The sequence below is a fragment of the Rhinatrema bivittatum genome, chromosome 2 (genome assembly GCF_901001135.1).
Source record: "Rhinatrema bivittatum chromosome 2, aRhiBiv1.1, whole genome shotgun sequence".
Lineage (NCBI taxonomy): Eukaryota > Metazoa > Chordata > Amphibia > Gymnophiona > Rhinatrematidae > Rhinatrema > Rhinatrema bivittatum.
This window is the reverse complement of record NC_042616.1, coordinates 164,698,096-164,714,863: the sequence shown is the minus strand read 5'-3', so window position 1 is coordinate 164,714,863 and position 16,768 is coordinate 164,698,096. Positions and strand designations below refer to the sequence as shown.

General features: G+C 42.6%; 1 protein-coding gene across 1 annotated transcript in view; it reads right to left on the bottom strand.

Moving 5' to 3' along the window:
* Nucleotides 1-16,768, bottom strand: part of STEAP4 (STEAP4 metalloreductase) — a 51,748-nt gene that overhangs the window by 13,278 nt on the left and 21,702 nt on the right. The window contains exons 2-4 of the mRNA XM_029588825.1: nt 11,729-12,187; nt 5,238-5,765; nt 899-1,063 (exon numbers count right to left, since the gene is read on the bottom strand). Of these exons, the coding sequence (XP_029444685.1) occupies nt 899-1,063; nt 5,238-5,765; nt 11,729-12,184 (1,149 nt within the window). The 5' untranslated portion in view covers nt 12,185-12,187. The remainder of the gene's footprint in view (nt 1-898; nt 1,064-5,237; nt 5,766-11,728; nt 12,188-16,768) is intronic.

The following is a 16,768-nucleotide window of genomic DNA, read 5'->3' as shown; positions in this document are numbered from 1 at the left end:
AAGGCACACCTACAATAACAAAAATGTTCTGTGCACACCAACCTCCGCGCAGCAGCCAAAGTAAGAGCAAGGAAAGCACTTAAAATCCCACCACTCTCTTTTCCAATTTTTTAAATAAAGAGAGGGGATGAAGACAAACATGAGCCTGCCACAACGGACCACCTCCCTCTGTATACTTGTGGCTGCCAGAGTTCCTGCATTGCTGATGCACCTAACACTCAGAGTGAGTTGCATCCAGTGCTCAGTGTATGGTCTCCCTGTCTCACTCAGCCTGGGAATAAGGCAGAGCCTGGAAGGTCTCAAAGATGGAGGAATGCGGAGGTATTGTGTGCAACGTATGTGCTGCACAAAGTGAGCCCCAGCTATCCAAGCCCTGCATGCTGTCCATTAATTATCACACTCCAAGACTCATTCTGTAACAAGGAAGGTGAAGAATAAGTGTTTACACATTTTATCAGAAAGGAGCTGCTGCATGTTTAAGAGTCATTGCTGGTACCTCAGCAAGATGCTGAGAGCAGAGCCCAGGCATTGATGGCTTTTCTGTGGCACACTTGATCAGCTGTGAAGGCACATTAGTTGGGAAACACTGCTCTAGCCCAAGTATTTAATTTCCAGTACATTCTGGAAGAGAAAGAATTCCATAGGAAATATTGAACAAGCAAAATGTTATGCAAAGAGTAGTACCAGGATGCAACTGCAACAGCTGAATTAACTTTTGTGTGAGTGTGTGTGTGTGTATGTGTGTGGGTGAAAATGTAGGTCTGAGTTTCATGATTGTGATGTGTGGAAGTGAGCTAGATCACAGAGGAGCTCTATGGCAAAATAAGAAGGAATGATATGTGTAAATCTAGTATAATTATCTTTCCCATTTAGAAAATATAACTGTTGGTAGACATACCTGTACAAATCTGAACTCTCTCCAGTTGACCACGTTGCTAACTGATGGTAAAGAAGTTATCCCCAAGATGACATAAAACAAAAATCCAAGCATACCCAGAGCTATGTAAGAGTCAGTACGCCATGCAGCCTTAGTCTCAAATACAGACGTTTCATTTTTCTTTATCTAAAAATGTAAAATAGTTTTTATTAACATTCAGTAAAATGTTCTTTTTACAGTGACCCAGAATAATGGTGCCATGGTATTGTTGTATTCTGCCATACAGTAGATTCAATTTCTATCCCTAAGCTACTTCTACTTTTGACCCTACTAAAACTGGAAGTACTAAAAAGTTAGTACCCTTGACAACATCTTGGGGACATTATCAGATATCGTGCACGACCGCCAATTCTTATTAAATCATTAATAGAATTATAGCTTTTGCAAGTTAGACTGGTGAACCCTTAAAATGGAAGTTTGATTCATGACTGTCTTTATTTGAATGCCCTACGCTCGGGCCTTAACCTGAACTCACTTGCGTTTGCTTTTTGAGGCAATCGAGAACACATAACTGCAATCTTCAAGTCACAACTGGGATATGTGAGGGCTAGATCCTAGAAGGGTAAGGCAACCTTTTCAGCTCTCCCATTTTTGGGAGAGTCATTCCTTATTTTAGGATCAAAATGTTACAAGTTTCCACACTGGCTCCCTCTAAAAGAGTCTACAAGTCCCGTTCACTTCAATGGGAAATTAGGATATCGCCCATCTTTAAGATCTCTCACTTAGGAATCTTCAAACCTTGTTTATATATGGCAAGGAATGATACAAAGAGGGTCATCAATAGAGTGGTGAATTGGACAGAAACAGGCTTTGACTAAACTGATAACTCCAATCAATCATATCAGAGAAACTTGCCAAACTTCCCTTTAGAAAATTCAAGATTTAGCACTGAAGTGTTATATTTGTACTGCCGTACATGCACTTACATTAAGAACTAGCAGCAGAGGACAATAGTTTTATTACAGCATTATCTGGGTAGTGTCTACTAAATGCATGCAAATTATTTAATGGTGAAATCTAGCTTTGTCAAATTGATATCCCATCCTTTTTATCTACATTCTTTCATAAATGGATGTGCAAAATATTACTTTTGGATAGTATTGTTTTCATGGCAGAGCACCCATAATGTAAAACTGTCTGATTCTATGCCATGAAAACTGATGTTCCAAACAGGTCAGCATATCTTTGATTTCTAGCTTTTTGGAGACAATTTTCACACATTCCACATAGAGGCAAAGTTCACAGGTACTTTTTATTTGCAGATCTTTTCCTAATGTTTAAAGATAAACTGCATGAGTAATTCCCCTTTATTTATTTATTTATTTCAATATGTATATATTATATTAATAACAAAAACACTTTTCCCCAAAGCGATATATATCTCAATTTAACATGATGGATTGAATTTTATAAATCATATAAGCATGTATATTCTAGAAAATTACCCAGAGGGTCGTGAAAGCAATTTCACATGTACTTTTATGTGTATTGGAAAATGTTGTTCCTGGGGACGAAGTTAGGATGGGGAAACCATTAACTGTGCATCCTTTTGAAAACTTGCATTTTAACATTTGTACCTGGTCCCCTATGCAGGCATAAATATGTGTGTTCACACATAGCTACTTATTTTCAAAGCAGTGAAAATTATGGCTGAAGCTCTAGGCACTATATAATAAAATTGGGCTCAGGATATTTAACACAGATGTACAGTACATACGATCTTAAAACAGTTCTGTTATTCTCGACTACAATTGAAAAACTAATAAAAAGAAACATTTCATAAAAAGGTCTGTGGGTCAAAGGTACTTCTCTCCTGCTTTTTGTGAGGGAAACATTTTCATTTAAAATACCACATGCATTTTCATTTAAAATACCACATGCATTCTTTTGGCCTAACATGCTCTTTTCCCGTTCTGGGGACTGCCTTGACTGACTAAAAGTACGTGTACTGTGGAAACGCATACTGACTTATAGCTGGATTGTGGGCCATAAGTGTGGAGGACTTTCAGACAAACTTATTTACTTAGGTGAATGGCTTTGAAAACTGTCCTTATATAGTCAATAATCTCGTGGAAGTCATCTATTTCTTCTCTTCTGTCTTCCTGATTTCAGTGCTACACCTCTGTCTCTGAGAGCACTGGAATCTTGCTTTGAGGCTTAATCCATCAATGCCTTTGTACCCTTCGGCAGTAGGCACTGCAATAGTTGATAAATTTGCAAGTGGCTATCATTCCCTCTCTATTATTAATGGCAAGTATCTTTTCACATACATTGAAAGTCTTGGAGATCCTTGTAAAGTTAAATATGCTTGCTATTTCTGTTCAACTACCGATGTTCACAAAGAAGTCTTTCTCTGTTCACTAAGGGTCCTTTGTAAGCAAGTTATCCCAACAAGCAGTGAGTTATCTGCTTATGTATTTATTTTAAAACATTTCTTGTTTGCTTAAATTCAAAGAATTCAAGGTAGACAATTATAAATAATAAAATAAATAGGGGTCTAATCTCTACAAAACATAAAAACAAACAATGCTCTATAAAATAACATAATAAATAGTATATGATGGCAGATAAAAGGCCAAAGTGGTCCATCCAATCTGCCCAACAAGGTGTTCAGGGTTGTAACTGCCACTCTGACTAGGTTACCCCTTGCCTATAAATCAATTAATAAATATAAAGATTAATTTAAACAAACATTACTTACTGGATACAACAGAGTCAATCAACATTTCAGCAACACATCACAAAAAATGATTCAGCAAATTCCTTTATTAGGACAACTTGATTACAATGGAACTTTAATTAACAAACTGATTCACCAAGGTCTCTTTGTAAACTCTAGGGGTGTGCATTCGTTTGCAACGTATTGGCAATCAACGTATATGCTAGGGATGTGAATCGTTTTAGGACGATTAAAATTATCGCTGAACCCTCGCTGAACCCTCGCTGAACCCTCGCTGAACGACCTCCTGCAGTCGATCTCCTGCCGGCGCCATTTTCCGTACGAAAACGATTTGCGGCGGGAAATCGCTCCCTGACCCCCGCTGGACCTCCAGGAACTTTTGGCCAGCTTGGGGGGGGGCCTCCTGACCCCCACAAGACTTGCCAAAAGTCCAGCGGGGGTCCGGAAGGACCTCCTGCCGTCCAATCGTGTTCGTCTATGGCCGCCGCCATTTTTCGGCGCCATTTTGGAAAATGGCACCGGCTGAAGACAACAAGATTCAGTAGCAGGAGCCCGTTCCGGACCGCTGCCGTTCCGGACCACCATTGGACCTGCAGGTTATTTAAGTCATTTGGGGGGGGGTTCGGGAGGGTGGGGGATTTAATTTAAAGGGTCGGGGGGGGGTTTTAGGGGGTTTTAATGTGCCGGTTTTGCGATTTTACGTTTTTTCGATTTTTCACGATTTTTCACGATATTTTACCCCCCCAAACGGCAACAATACGATTCCCTCCCCCTCCCAGCCGAAATCGATCATTAAGACGATCGAGGACACGATTCACATCTCTAGTATATGCCATATTTGTTGTATTTGTGGGGGTCACGAAACATATGGCGAATCCCCACGAATACAATGTATCACTAACGAATAACCCCTCACCCTTCTGACCCCCCCAAGATTTTCCAAAAGTCCCTGGTGGTCTAGCGGGGGTCCTGAAGCGATCTCCAGCAATCGGGCCGTCGGCTGCCACTATTCAAAATGGCGCTGATAGCCTTTGCCCTTACTATGTCACAGGGGCTACTGGTGCCATATGCAGCCCTGAGCAACACGACTGGCATCAGGAGTTCAGTAGATCAGTCTTACCAAGGCCATGCCCCACACTTCCATGTGACCTGTAAGTAGACTACATCTGATGAATAACATCCCTGAGCAACCTTTAATCATGCTGCAATGGTAAGGGAATGGCAAACCTTGCATTTTGTATGGTGATCATGAAATAATCACTTGGGCTGGACACCGATAGAAACCCTTATGCTATCAAACTAAGATATCCCTTATGCTCTGGGCTCTGCTGCCCTAAACTGGAAGTAAACTCATTGGAAGGTCTTCACTTCTAGCACAGAACATAAAGAACCTGTTCAGTATGAACAGTTATACTGGCTGTAAATGTAATGTTTATGATGTTGTAAATACTTATGTATTATCTGCCTCGCATGAAAAGAGATATCTTTGGGAACATCAATCCAAGTTACATAATAGATGCTAACAGCATGGGAAGTGCAAGAAAATTTACCATGAATTATAGAAAATTCATCAAACAACTAAAGCTTATGAAATATAATATAATAGTATTGGGAAATTACCTGATTTATGACATAATAATTTGAACGCCATTTTACATAATAGCGAATTGGTATAACAAGAGTATAGAGAACATGTAGAAAGGCAAACGCTAGGGCTACCAGTCCGAGTTGTTTTCTACATAGCATCCATTGGTCCAACCAGTTAGGGAAACGACTGTACTTTGTTCCTCTGTACAACTGAAGAATTGAAGCAATTATACCGGGAAGGTACACCAAGCCAAGCATTGTGAGGGACACTATTGGGAAGACTTTGTTTGGAATGGAAATAGCTGTACGGAATGAAATATCTCTTCCTTCTAAAACATAGGTGTAGATAACATCAGTTAGCAGACAATAGAGGAAAACGAATACAGTTAAACAAGTGGCTATGTATATGGGAAGCCTCCACATTGGAAACAGTTGCAATGGGTAGTTTTCCACCTCTTTTGCTACCAGAAGAGATCCTTGATCAAGTGGCGTAAGACCGAGAGTACGAACAATATCCATCACCATTTGTTTAGACTTTTGATCATCTCCACATACGAAGACCTGAGGTACAAAAGAAAAATATTCAATATGAATTAAGTTATCTCTGTAAAACAAGATGAAGTATAAACGTTTTTTCTTATTTTACTTGTTGTTCTTTTTGGTTTATGAGATAACATGTTCAGCACATAGCATGAAGAGAATATTATAGAAGATCCTTACACATGGATCTTACATTGCTCATTTATAAGATGGGGATAATTTTATAATTGCCAGCACTGGTGTAAAATCTGTGGCTACTTTTACCCACGGACTTTGCACCAATTTTCAAAGGGCAAGTATGTGTGTCCTCAGATGTAGAGTGGAGTGAATTAATACCTAATTAGTGTCAGGACATCTGACAGCTGTCCTGGCACTTAGAGTGAAACCTGGTGGGGTAAGATGCAAGTCTGACCCCCTTCTGCTGGGCTTCCAGGCCAACTTTGGAGGTTCGGGGTTTCGAGTAGAGGTGGACAGTTTTTCGTTTACTAGGAGTGTGTGTGTGTGTGAGTACATTGGACTGCTATACTTTATTTACTTTTTGGAGCTATGGGAGAGACCACTCCAGTCTTGCTACACTTTGCTTATTATTTTGGGGAGTGGTGGTGGGAAGGTAGATAAGGTTGCTGCTGGTCTGCAAATTAAAAAAAAAAAATCTTACCCAACTAATTTTAGACCTAGATTATTTCTGACCACAGTTAGCCAGGCAAATTTATCCACTCAATGGTAGCACTAGCCATGTAAACTTTGGCCATGCTCCCACAATGCCCCTGCTCAACCTATTTTTTTTTATCCAGCTAAGTTTTAACTGGATAATGACTTACCCGGCTAAAATGTGTCTATTGGTGGGGCGGAATATTTAAAACTTCCCTTTTAGACCCACATTTGGTCTGCCAAACCCTTTTGAATATTGACCTCCCTGTCATTCTGGTAAATGTCAGGAATCAACAGGTATAGTTTCAAAAAAATTAGTCGAGATCTTCACATGTAGAATAAGGAGTTGTGCATGTAGATTGGCTGGATGGCTTAAGCAGATTTCTAGCCTCTTTAACCAAGCACCTAAGAACATAAGAACATAAGAAATTGCAACGCTGGGTCAGACTAAGGGTCCATCAAGCCCAGCATCCTGGGTTTGGGTTTGGGCAATTACCCAAACCCAGAACCTGGCAATTACCCAAACACTAAGAAGATCCCATGCTATTGATGCAATTAATAGCAGTGGCTATTTCCTGAGTAAACTTGATTAATAGCAGTTAATGGACTTCTCCTCCAAGAACTTATCCAAACCTTTTTTGAATCCAGCTACACTAACTGCACTAACCACATCCTCTGGCAACAAATTCCAGAGTTTAATTGTGCGTTGAGTGAAAAAGAATTTTCTACGATTAGTCTTAAATGTGCTACTTGCTAACTTCATGGAATGCCCCCTAGTCCTCCTATTATCCAAAAGTTTAAATAAATGATTCTCATCTTCTCATTCAAGACCTCTCATGATTTTAAAGACCTCTATCATATCCCCCCTCAGCTGTCTCTTCTACAAGCTGAACAGCCCTAACCTTTTCAGCTTTTCCTCATAGGGGAGTTGTTCCATCCCCTTTATCATTATGGTTGCCCTTCTCTGTACCTTCTCCATCGCAACTATATCTTTTTTGAGATGTGGCGACCAGAATTGTACACAGTATTCAAGGTGCAGTCTCACCATGGAGCAATACAGAGGCATTATGACATTTTCCATTCCCTTCCTAATAATTCGTAACATTCTGTTTGTTTTTTTGACTGCTGCAGCACACTGAGCCGAAGATTTTAAAGTATTATCCACTATGATGTCTAGATCTTTTTCCTGGGTAGTAGCTCCTAATTCAGAACCTAACATCATGTAACCATAGCAAGGGTTATTTTTCCCTACATGCAACACCTTGCACTTGTCCATATTAAATTTCATCTGCCATTTGAATGCCCAATCTTCCAGTCTTGCAAGGTCCTCCTGTAATGTATCACAATCCGCTTTGATTTAACTACTCTGAATAATTTTGTATCATCTGCAAATCTGATAACCTCACTTGTTGTATTCCTTTCCAGATCATATATATATATAAATAAAAATGTTAAATAGTTTGGACAAAATCGCTAATCTCAGAAACCACTAAACCGATTGCTTTCAAATTTGGACACAACCTTCATTTTGCATACAGGAAGGTTCTTCTGTACTTACATTAAGATATGTCACACCTGTGACAGGTAAAATAGGTTTAATTTTTTTTTGCGAAAACAGCGACATCTGCTGGACGTAAGCGCCATCTGTTACACCTTACACTAACACACACTACACTAATCATTTCGCCAGTCCAGGTCCACGTTTCACTTCCATTTTAACACATTCACGCACTTTTTTTGCCAGAAGATAACTATTTCCTTTACAGATAAAATACACACACCACCCTCCTCACACCCCCCACACACATGCCAAATTTATTTACTTCTCAGGCCCTCACAACACACACAAAACCTGACAGAAGTCTGGGAGGCTCCAGCGGGGGGCCAGGACCGGTCCAGGACACATCTCCTGCACTACGGCCATCGGCTGCCAGCAATCAACATGGCGCCGACGGCCCTTTCCCTTACTATGCCACTCGGGGACACCAATGGCAGCAGTAGCCCATGTGACATAGTAAGGGCGAGGGCCACTCGGTGCCATTTTCAGGACTGGCAGCCGGTGGATCTTTGCCCTTACTATGTCAGAGGACCTACCACTGACATTGCTCCACCCCACTGACATAGTAAGGGCAAAGGGCCGTCGGAACCCATTTCAGTGCTCGCAGCTGATGGACCAATGCCAATACATCGCTCCTGGACCACTCCTGAACGCCTGCTCCACCGACTGACATTTTTATCAGGTCTTGGGGGGTCTGGAGGGTGGGGGGTGGTAATGAATTTATTGCGAACATCTTGGGTAGGGGTCACCTGGGGGGGCAGGTTTCATTCATTCAGCAACTCTGGGGGGGGGGGGGGCAGGGGGTGGGCTACTGTTTTTTGCAGGGCTGGGGGAGGGGGGGCAGGAGAGTGTGGGGTGGTTAGTTTAAGAGAACTTTTCTCATAGGGTTGTTTTTTGGGGGAAGGGGAAGGTTCACACACAAATACATACACTAAACTTTCACGATCTCAGGAATGCACCAAAATATCCCTCCGCAGACCACAAAACAAATTTGGAAGTGCAAATTTGGTTAGGCACGCCCCTATTTGGCTACATAACGCACACAGATGCCCAGGGATAGACCACATGTAGCACCAACAATTTTAATTTCCCAGGTCTTGGGAGGGGGCAGGAGGGTGGGGGGTTATTATTTGATTTAAAGGATTGGGATTGGGGTTTTTTTTGGGGGTGGGGGGTTCCCACAGAAATAGAAAGACAAAGGTTTTCTGATCTGAAGGGTAGGCAGTAGGCGGGGGGAGGTGACAGTGAGGGGAGAGAGAATAAGGGGGGAGGTGAGTGTCAGGGGAGGGAGAATGAGGGGAGAGGTGAGTGTGAGGGGAGAGAATTGGAGTGGGGACAGGGGAGGGAAGGGGAGGGAAGGGGGGTGAGTGACCAAGGGGGAGGAGGATGAGTGACTGAGGTAAATGAGCATGGGGGAGGGAGGGTAAAGAACCTGACTCTGCCACTGCAACGCATGGCCGGGTACCACTAGTATATATATATATATTGAAAAGCACCGGTCCAAGTACAGATTCCTGAGGTACTCCACTGTTTACACTTTTCCACTGAGAAAATTGACTATTTAATCCTACTCTCTGTTTCCTGTCTTTTAACCAGTTTGTAATCCATGAAAGGACATCGCCTCCTATCCCATGACTTTTTAGTTTTCTTAGAAGTCTCTCATGAGGTACCTTGTCAAATGCCTTCTGAAAATCCAAATACACTACATCTACCAATTCACTTTTATCCACATGTTTATTAACCCTTTCAAAAAAATGAAGCAGATTTGCTAGGCGAGACTTCCCTTGGGTAAATCCATGTTGACTGTGTTCCATTAAACCATGTCTTTCTATATGCGCTACGATTTTGATCTTTAGAATAGTTTCTACTATTTTTCCCAGCATTGAAGTCAGGCTCACTGGTCTATAGTTACCCGGATTGACCCTGGAGCCCTTTTTAAATATTGGGGTTACATTGGCCAACCTCCAGTCTTCAGGCACAATGGATGATTTTAATGATAGGTTACAAATTTTAACTAATAGATCAGAAATTTCATTTTTGAGTTCCTTTAGTACCCTAGGATGCATACCATCTGGTCCAGGTGATTTGCTACTCTTTAGTTTGTCACTCTGGGCTACTCCATCTTCTAGGTTTACAGTGATTTGGTTCAGTTCATCTGACTCATCACCCTTGAAAAACATCTCCGGAACTGGTATCTCCCCAACATCCTCATTAGTAAACACGGAAGCAAAGAATTCATTTAGTCTTTCTGCAATGGCCTTATCTTCCCTAAGAGCCACTTTAACCCCTCGGTCATCTAATGGTCCAACTGACTCCCTCACAGGTTTATTGCTTTGGATATATTTTAAAAAGTTTTTATTATGAGTTTTTGCCTCTATGGCCAACTTCATTTCAAATTCTCTCTTCCCCTGTCTTATCAATGTTTTACACTTAACCTGACAATGCTTATGTTTTATTCTATTTTCTTCAGATGGATCCTTCTTCCAATTTTTGAAGGATATTTTTTGGGCTAAAATAGCTTCTTTCACCTCACCTTTAACCATGACGGTAATCATTTTGCCTTCCTTCCACCGTTCTTAATGTAAGGAATACATATGGTCTGCACCTCTAGGATTGTATTTTTAAACAATGTCCATGCCTGTTGAACACTTTTAACCTTTGCAGCTGCACCTTTCAGATTTTTTCTATTTTCCTCATTTTATCAAAGTTTCCCTTTTGAAAGTTTAATGTTAGAGCTGTAGGTTTACTTTTGTCCACCTTCTAGTTATTAATTTAAATTTGATCATGTTATGATCACTATTGCCATGTGACCCCACCATGGTTACCTCTCTCACCAAATCCTGTGTTCCACTAAGAATTAAATCTAAAATAGATCCCTCTCTTGTTGGTTCCTGAACCAATTGCTTCATGAAACAGTCATTTATTACATCCAGGAATTTTATGTCTCTAGCAAGTCCTGATGTTACATTTACCCAGTCAATATTGGGGTAATTAAAATCTTTGTCAAAGAGAGTCAGTGGTTAACCACGAATTATAATCCAAAACAACAAAGTGGAAACCAAAAGTTAGATTATATTATAGCCTTGAAGGTGTCAGCAAGCCTGTGACTTAAAGAAGTGACCAACCGGTCTTCTAATCATCCACCTTCAAAAAATCTTTTAATTTCAAAAATATTTTTTTGTTAGTTTTATGTCAATTTTTCTAAAAAGTCTTTTGCTTTCAGAACAGTGTATACTGAAAAGACTCCTTAATACCTTTATCCAAAACTGTTATCCAAAACAGGGCTGTTTTGGATAACAGTATTAAAGAGTCTTTCTGAAAACAGAGGACTTTTTAGAATCTGAGTACAGAAAATAAGGATAGAACTCAATAGACCACAGTTTATTTTGCTCCCTCATTCTTATATTATATCATATATAGAACTGATATTGATTTGTTAATGAAAACATGACAGCTGTAGAAATAAAATACAATGTATTTGATTGATGCATTCTTTATAACTCAGTAAAGACTAAATGTACTTTAATCTAATTACTTTTTTATGTTTAATGTACTGTACATACTGTGATCCTTGCTTTTTCCAGGCAATTGTCAGTATCTCTGTTTCACAAAAGATTATAAGGTTTTGTGCAGTAAGTTTCTTTTCTGAATAGGAGTCTATTATGTGCCAGATTGCAACTACTATATTTGTATTGTTTTGCAGGAATGAAATGTAAATAATTTATTCTCATGCTTGCTCATTGAACCATATTAAAGGCAATCACTTTTATTTTACCTGTCTGCTTGCATCCAGTGTTCCTGATTGCAGAGCCCAGGCTGACACCGTATTAAATGCTTTGACTACTTTCGCTCTTGGTATCAACTGAGCAAGATATTGTGCATTGGATTCTGGATACTGGTTGATTTTCAGGTTGTTGCTCACATCTACCAAGACTTTTCCATCAAGGACATCAGTCAGCTCGGTGAGAAACTCATAGTGGTCTCTGTGGATTGCTAGGATGACAATGGAAGCTCTCTTTGCTGCCTCTTTGTGACCCAGGACTTCTGCTCCTTTAGGAAGCAGGCTGGAAGCCCCAGGATTTCGGCTCCCAAACACTACAGAATAGCCACATTGTAACATCTTACATCCTAGGGATCTTCCAAAATCTCCTGTTCCAAAAATACACACGGTGTCATGTTTTTCTGAAGAGCCCGCACACAGTGGAATCATATTAGACATATTTGTCTCCATAATCTGTGGAAAGCAAAAAAAACCACAAAACACCAGTGCATTAGAAGATTAAATATAAAAATATAACTACATAAAACAGTGCAGGGGTTGCCAACCTTTCACACAACAAGAGCCACAAAACCAAAATTTACAGTAGCTGAGAGCTGCCATTCATTTCAAGAGCGGGCAGGGGCAGTGTAGGTAAGGAAAAATAATTCCCCTGAGAGAAAAGAGCAACTCTCTCCTTCCAAAACACAAAGACACACACACAAAACCCTTTCACTCTCTCCCAGACACGAAGACACACACACACACATGCCAAACCCTTCTCCTCTTTCTCTTCCAGACACAAAGACACACATAACCTTCCACTGTCTCCCGGACACAGACACACACAATCTGCCACTTTCTCTCTCAAATACACACACTCACATACACACACACAAAACCCTTCTACTTTCTCTCTCAAACACACAAACACATAATCCTTCCGCTTTCTCTCTTTCTCAGACAGAAACACAAACAACCCTTCTTCTTTCTCTCATATACACACATATATTCTTGATTATACATACAGAACACAAACATACCCTCACCAAATACAGAAAAAAGAAACCATAAAGTTTAAGAAGAAAGATGCAGACAAAAGCTGAATTGGAAACTGCAACAAGCCAGACTGTTGCAGTGCAATGGGAACGCTTAATCACCACAATTCCTCAGAATGCTTTAAACAATGAGATCAAGAAATAAAAATCTTAATAGTAAAACCATACTAATAAAAAGACTATTTTAGACAGCTCACAAAGAAAACATCAAATAATTAAAACCACGTATAATATTCTTTAAAAATTTCCCAATCAGCAATATAGACTTGCAAAACAGTAGATACATCAAATTATATCCAATAATTAAAACTAATAATTATTAAATAATCCTCCATTCTACTTACCTGGGAACTTTGGATCTACAGATGTTCTAAGATTGTGGTGGATTAGCAAGGGAAGAGGAGGGGTGGTTGTTGCACCCAAACTTTCTCATCCCACACACACATACTCTCTGACACATACGTTCTTATTAGGAATGTGCAGGGGCAAAAAATGTTTTTTGTTTCCAGTTCATTTTCAGGAGGTTTTCTTTTCCATGAATTTCGGTTTGTGGATTGTTTGATTTAATTTGTGAGAAAAAAAAAAAATCAAACAAAAAAAAAAAGGCCAAAATATGAAAATGAGGTCTTCTGCCCACCTGCCTGGAAAAAATACCAGGTCCAGGATCTCCTCCAGCCCCCATTTACCCATTCTGGTGAGGCCTAGGCCCAGACGAAGCCTCGGCCTTATGTAGGCCAAAGGCTTCGTCTGGGCCTACATAAGGCTTAAAGGCCAAAGTTGCTGAATATCAGAGGCCAGGTCCCAATGTTGTGGCCTCAGCCTGGATTCAGGCCAGATGCCCAGGCCTGGTCTGGAGGCAGGGTCCTGAAGCAGGGGCCTCGACCTAGCCTAGGCCCAGTCCCAGCACCCAGGCCTTGCAGCTTCTCCCTTATCATCCTCTTCTTCTCTTCTGATGCTGACCGCTGGGATTGCACCGGAATTAATTAACTTTGGCACATTCACCCCAGTGGATGGTGCCATTTTGATGTACAGCAATGCCATACACATTGCTATACATCAAAATGGTGCCGTCCGCTGAAGTAAATGCGCCTGAATTAATTAACTCCAATGCCACCCCAGTGGATGGCATCAGAAGCAAAGAAGAGGACAACGAGGGAGCAGCTGCGAGGCCTGGACTGCTTCAGGATCCAACTTCCAGGCCAGGCCCCAGCATCAGGTCTGGGTCCGGACTGAGGCCTCAGCTTTAGGGCCTGGCCATCAGGTGAGTCGCAGCATCAGGCCTGGGTCTGGGCCGAAGCCCAGAGTTGGAACCTGGCCTCCAGGCTGGGTCGTGGCATCAGGCCTGGGTCCAGGCTGAGACCTTGGAGTCGAGACCTTGGCTCTGGGCCAGGTCATGGCATCGGGCCTGGGTCCAGGCTCCGGCCTAGGCTTAGGCCCAGGTGTCGGACCTGGCCTTCGGGCCAGGTTGGAGGGTTGGACCTGGGTTCAGGAGAACGCTATCACAACTTGTTTGTTGATTCTTATTTCTTCTTCTCCTATATAAACTTGAAAGAGTTGCTTTTCTTTCCCTGTATAAGAACAAAATAGGAACAACCCTTGCAAGAGATGATCCAAGGATGATTACTGACAGATCCTATCTTGTTAAATTTAGATTAAACATTGTTCTTTTGAAGGCAGGATTTATCATTCCTCGCGGAATGATGACTCTCACAAAAAAGAGGGCGGGCCTGTGAAAGGCCACAGCCGTTTGCACAGCGGCGGTGTGATTATGCCGGCCGCAAAGTGGCCAGCTGCAGCCTTTCGCAGCAAATAGCGATACTGTAAAAGGTGTAGTTATTCGCCACGCTACTGCCGGTGATAATGTTCCTCATATTATCGCCGGCAGTGGTGCCACGGCGACTCCTCCCCCTCCCCACCCTGACTCTTCCCCCTCCCCACCCCAACTCCTCCCCTCCAGCTAATTTAAATCCTATTGCACGTGAAAAGACCCTTTTCATGTGCGATAAACCTTTAGTAAATAACCCCCCCGGCTGCGGGACCGGACGCGATTTCTCTGGACCAGGGCCGGAACATCAAGCCTGCCTTGGAGGCCCTGACGCAAGTGGGAGGAGCCCAACATGTTACAAGACCGGCGCAGTAGTGGCGCTAGACGCTGCGTGACCGGACGTGAGTCAGGCTTGATGTTCCGGCTGTGGTCCACAGCCGGAACATCAAGCCTGACTCGGAGGCCCCGACGCAAGTGGGAGGAGCCCATAGTGCTACAAGACCGGCGCGGAAGCGGCGCGCCACTGCCGCTGGCGCGGCTTGGTCCGGCTTAGTCCGGAGTAGGATGGAGTAGAGGGAGAAGCTCTGTGTACCGGTTTCAGCAGTCACAGAGGTAGGAACTTAATCTTATTTTACAGAATACTGACTATAATGACAATTCTGCTGGACTGAATTTTTTTCTTATTGACAATTATGCCGCCTAAAAGAAAGGGCAAAGTTAGGGTGAACCCCACTACGCCCCTTCCATCTCCTATCCAACAGGAGATTGTTAGATATATGTCAGCGTCTGTGCTAAATACACCAGCAGCCAAGGAACCTGCTGAACCACTACAAGTGGGAGGAAGATCTGGTTCTATAGAGGAGGCATCGCTAAGTCCCAATCTGGGTTTACCATCTTTGCAGAGGGTGAATGAGTCAATATCTGGGAACATAATGATAGAATCACCCTTGGCAGGAGCCGAGGTCTCCTTGGAATATACGAGTGGAGAGCCCTCAGCTGCAATGTGCCTAAGATCAAGCCAGAATGAAGAAAGGAAGACATCTCTCGTGGCTGTTATTGGAGAAGAAAAGCAGGCAGCTGAGGATGAGGTTTTAGAGACTTTAGTCCGCCCTGCAGTGGTTACACTGGATCGAGTTTGGGACTTGATGGTAGTGATGCCTTCTAACATTAAAGGTTTAGAGAACAAGATGGACTTTATTGCAGGGAAAAGTCAGCAGGATTTAGAGAAGATACATAGGGGTAGATTTTATAAATGTACGTGCGGGCATACTTTTGTTCGTGCACCAGGCACGAACAAAAGTACGCTGGATTTTATAAGATCGCGTATCTTATAAAATCCGGGGTCGGCATGCGCAAGGGGGTGCACATTTGTGCAACCTGCGCGCGCCGAGCCCAGCGCGCGCTGCCTGTTCCCTCCGAGGCCGCTCCGAAATCGCAGCAGCCTCGGAGGGAACTTTCCTTCAGCCTCCCCTCACCTTCCCCTCCCTTCCCCTACCTAACCCACCCCCCCGGCCCTATCTAACCCCCCCACCTTTGTTGGCAGATTTAAGCCTGCGGAAAGCAGACGTAAATCTGCACGCGCCAGCGGGCTTCTGGCGCGCCATCACCTGACCCGGGGGCTGGTCCGGAGGCCTCAATCACGCCCCCGGGCCAGCGCCACGCCCCCGGGCCCGCCCCCGAAACATTGCGTCACTTGCGGCCTGCCCCCGAATCGCAGCATCACTCACGGCACGCCCCGACACGCCCCTCCATGCAAGCCCCGGGACTTACGCGTGTCCCAGGGCTTGCGCGCGCCACCGAGCCTACGCAAAATAGGCTCGGCGTGCACAGGGGGTGTTTGGGGTAGGTTTTCGGGGGGTACGCGAGTATCGTACGCACATACCCCTTTGAAAATCTACCCCATAATATGGTTAAAAAGTCTGAAGATAGAATTAAAGTCCTGGAAGAAACAGGTGTTAAAAATTTGGAATTTCAGGCTGCAGTGGCTAAGGACAGAGAAGCACTTTCTAGGCATATAGAAATTTTTTAAAATAACTCCAAACGGTTAAATCTCCGGCTGCTCAATTTTCCAAGGGTAGTCGGTGAGATACCGATGGAGTCATTGCAAAAATTTCTTCAGGAAGTGTTGTCTTTTTCTGAATAAGAATTGCCAAGTATTAGTTATTGTTATTTCTTGCCAAAGAAAAATGCAAATTTGAATGTTTCAGAACTGCCTTTCCAAGGGGATTTAACTAA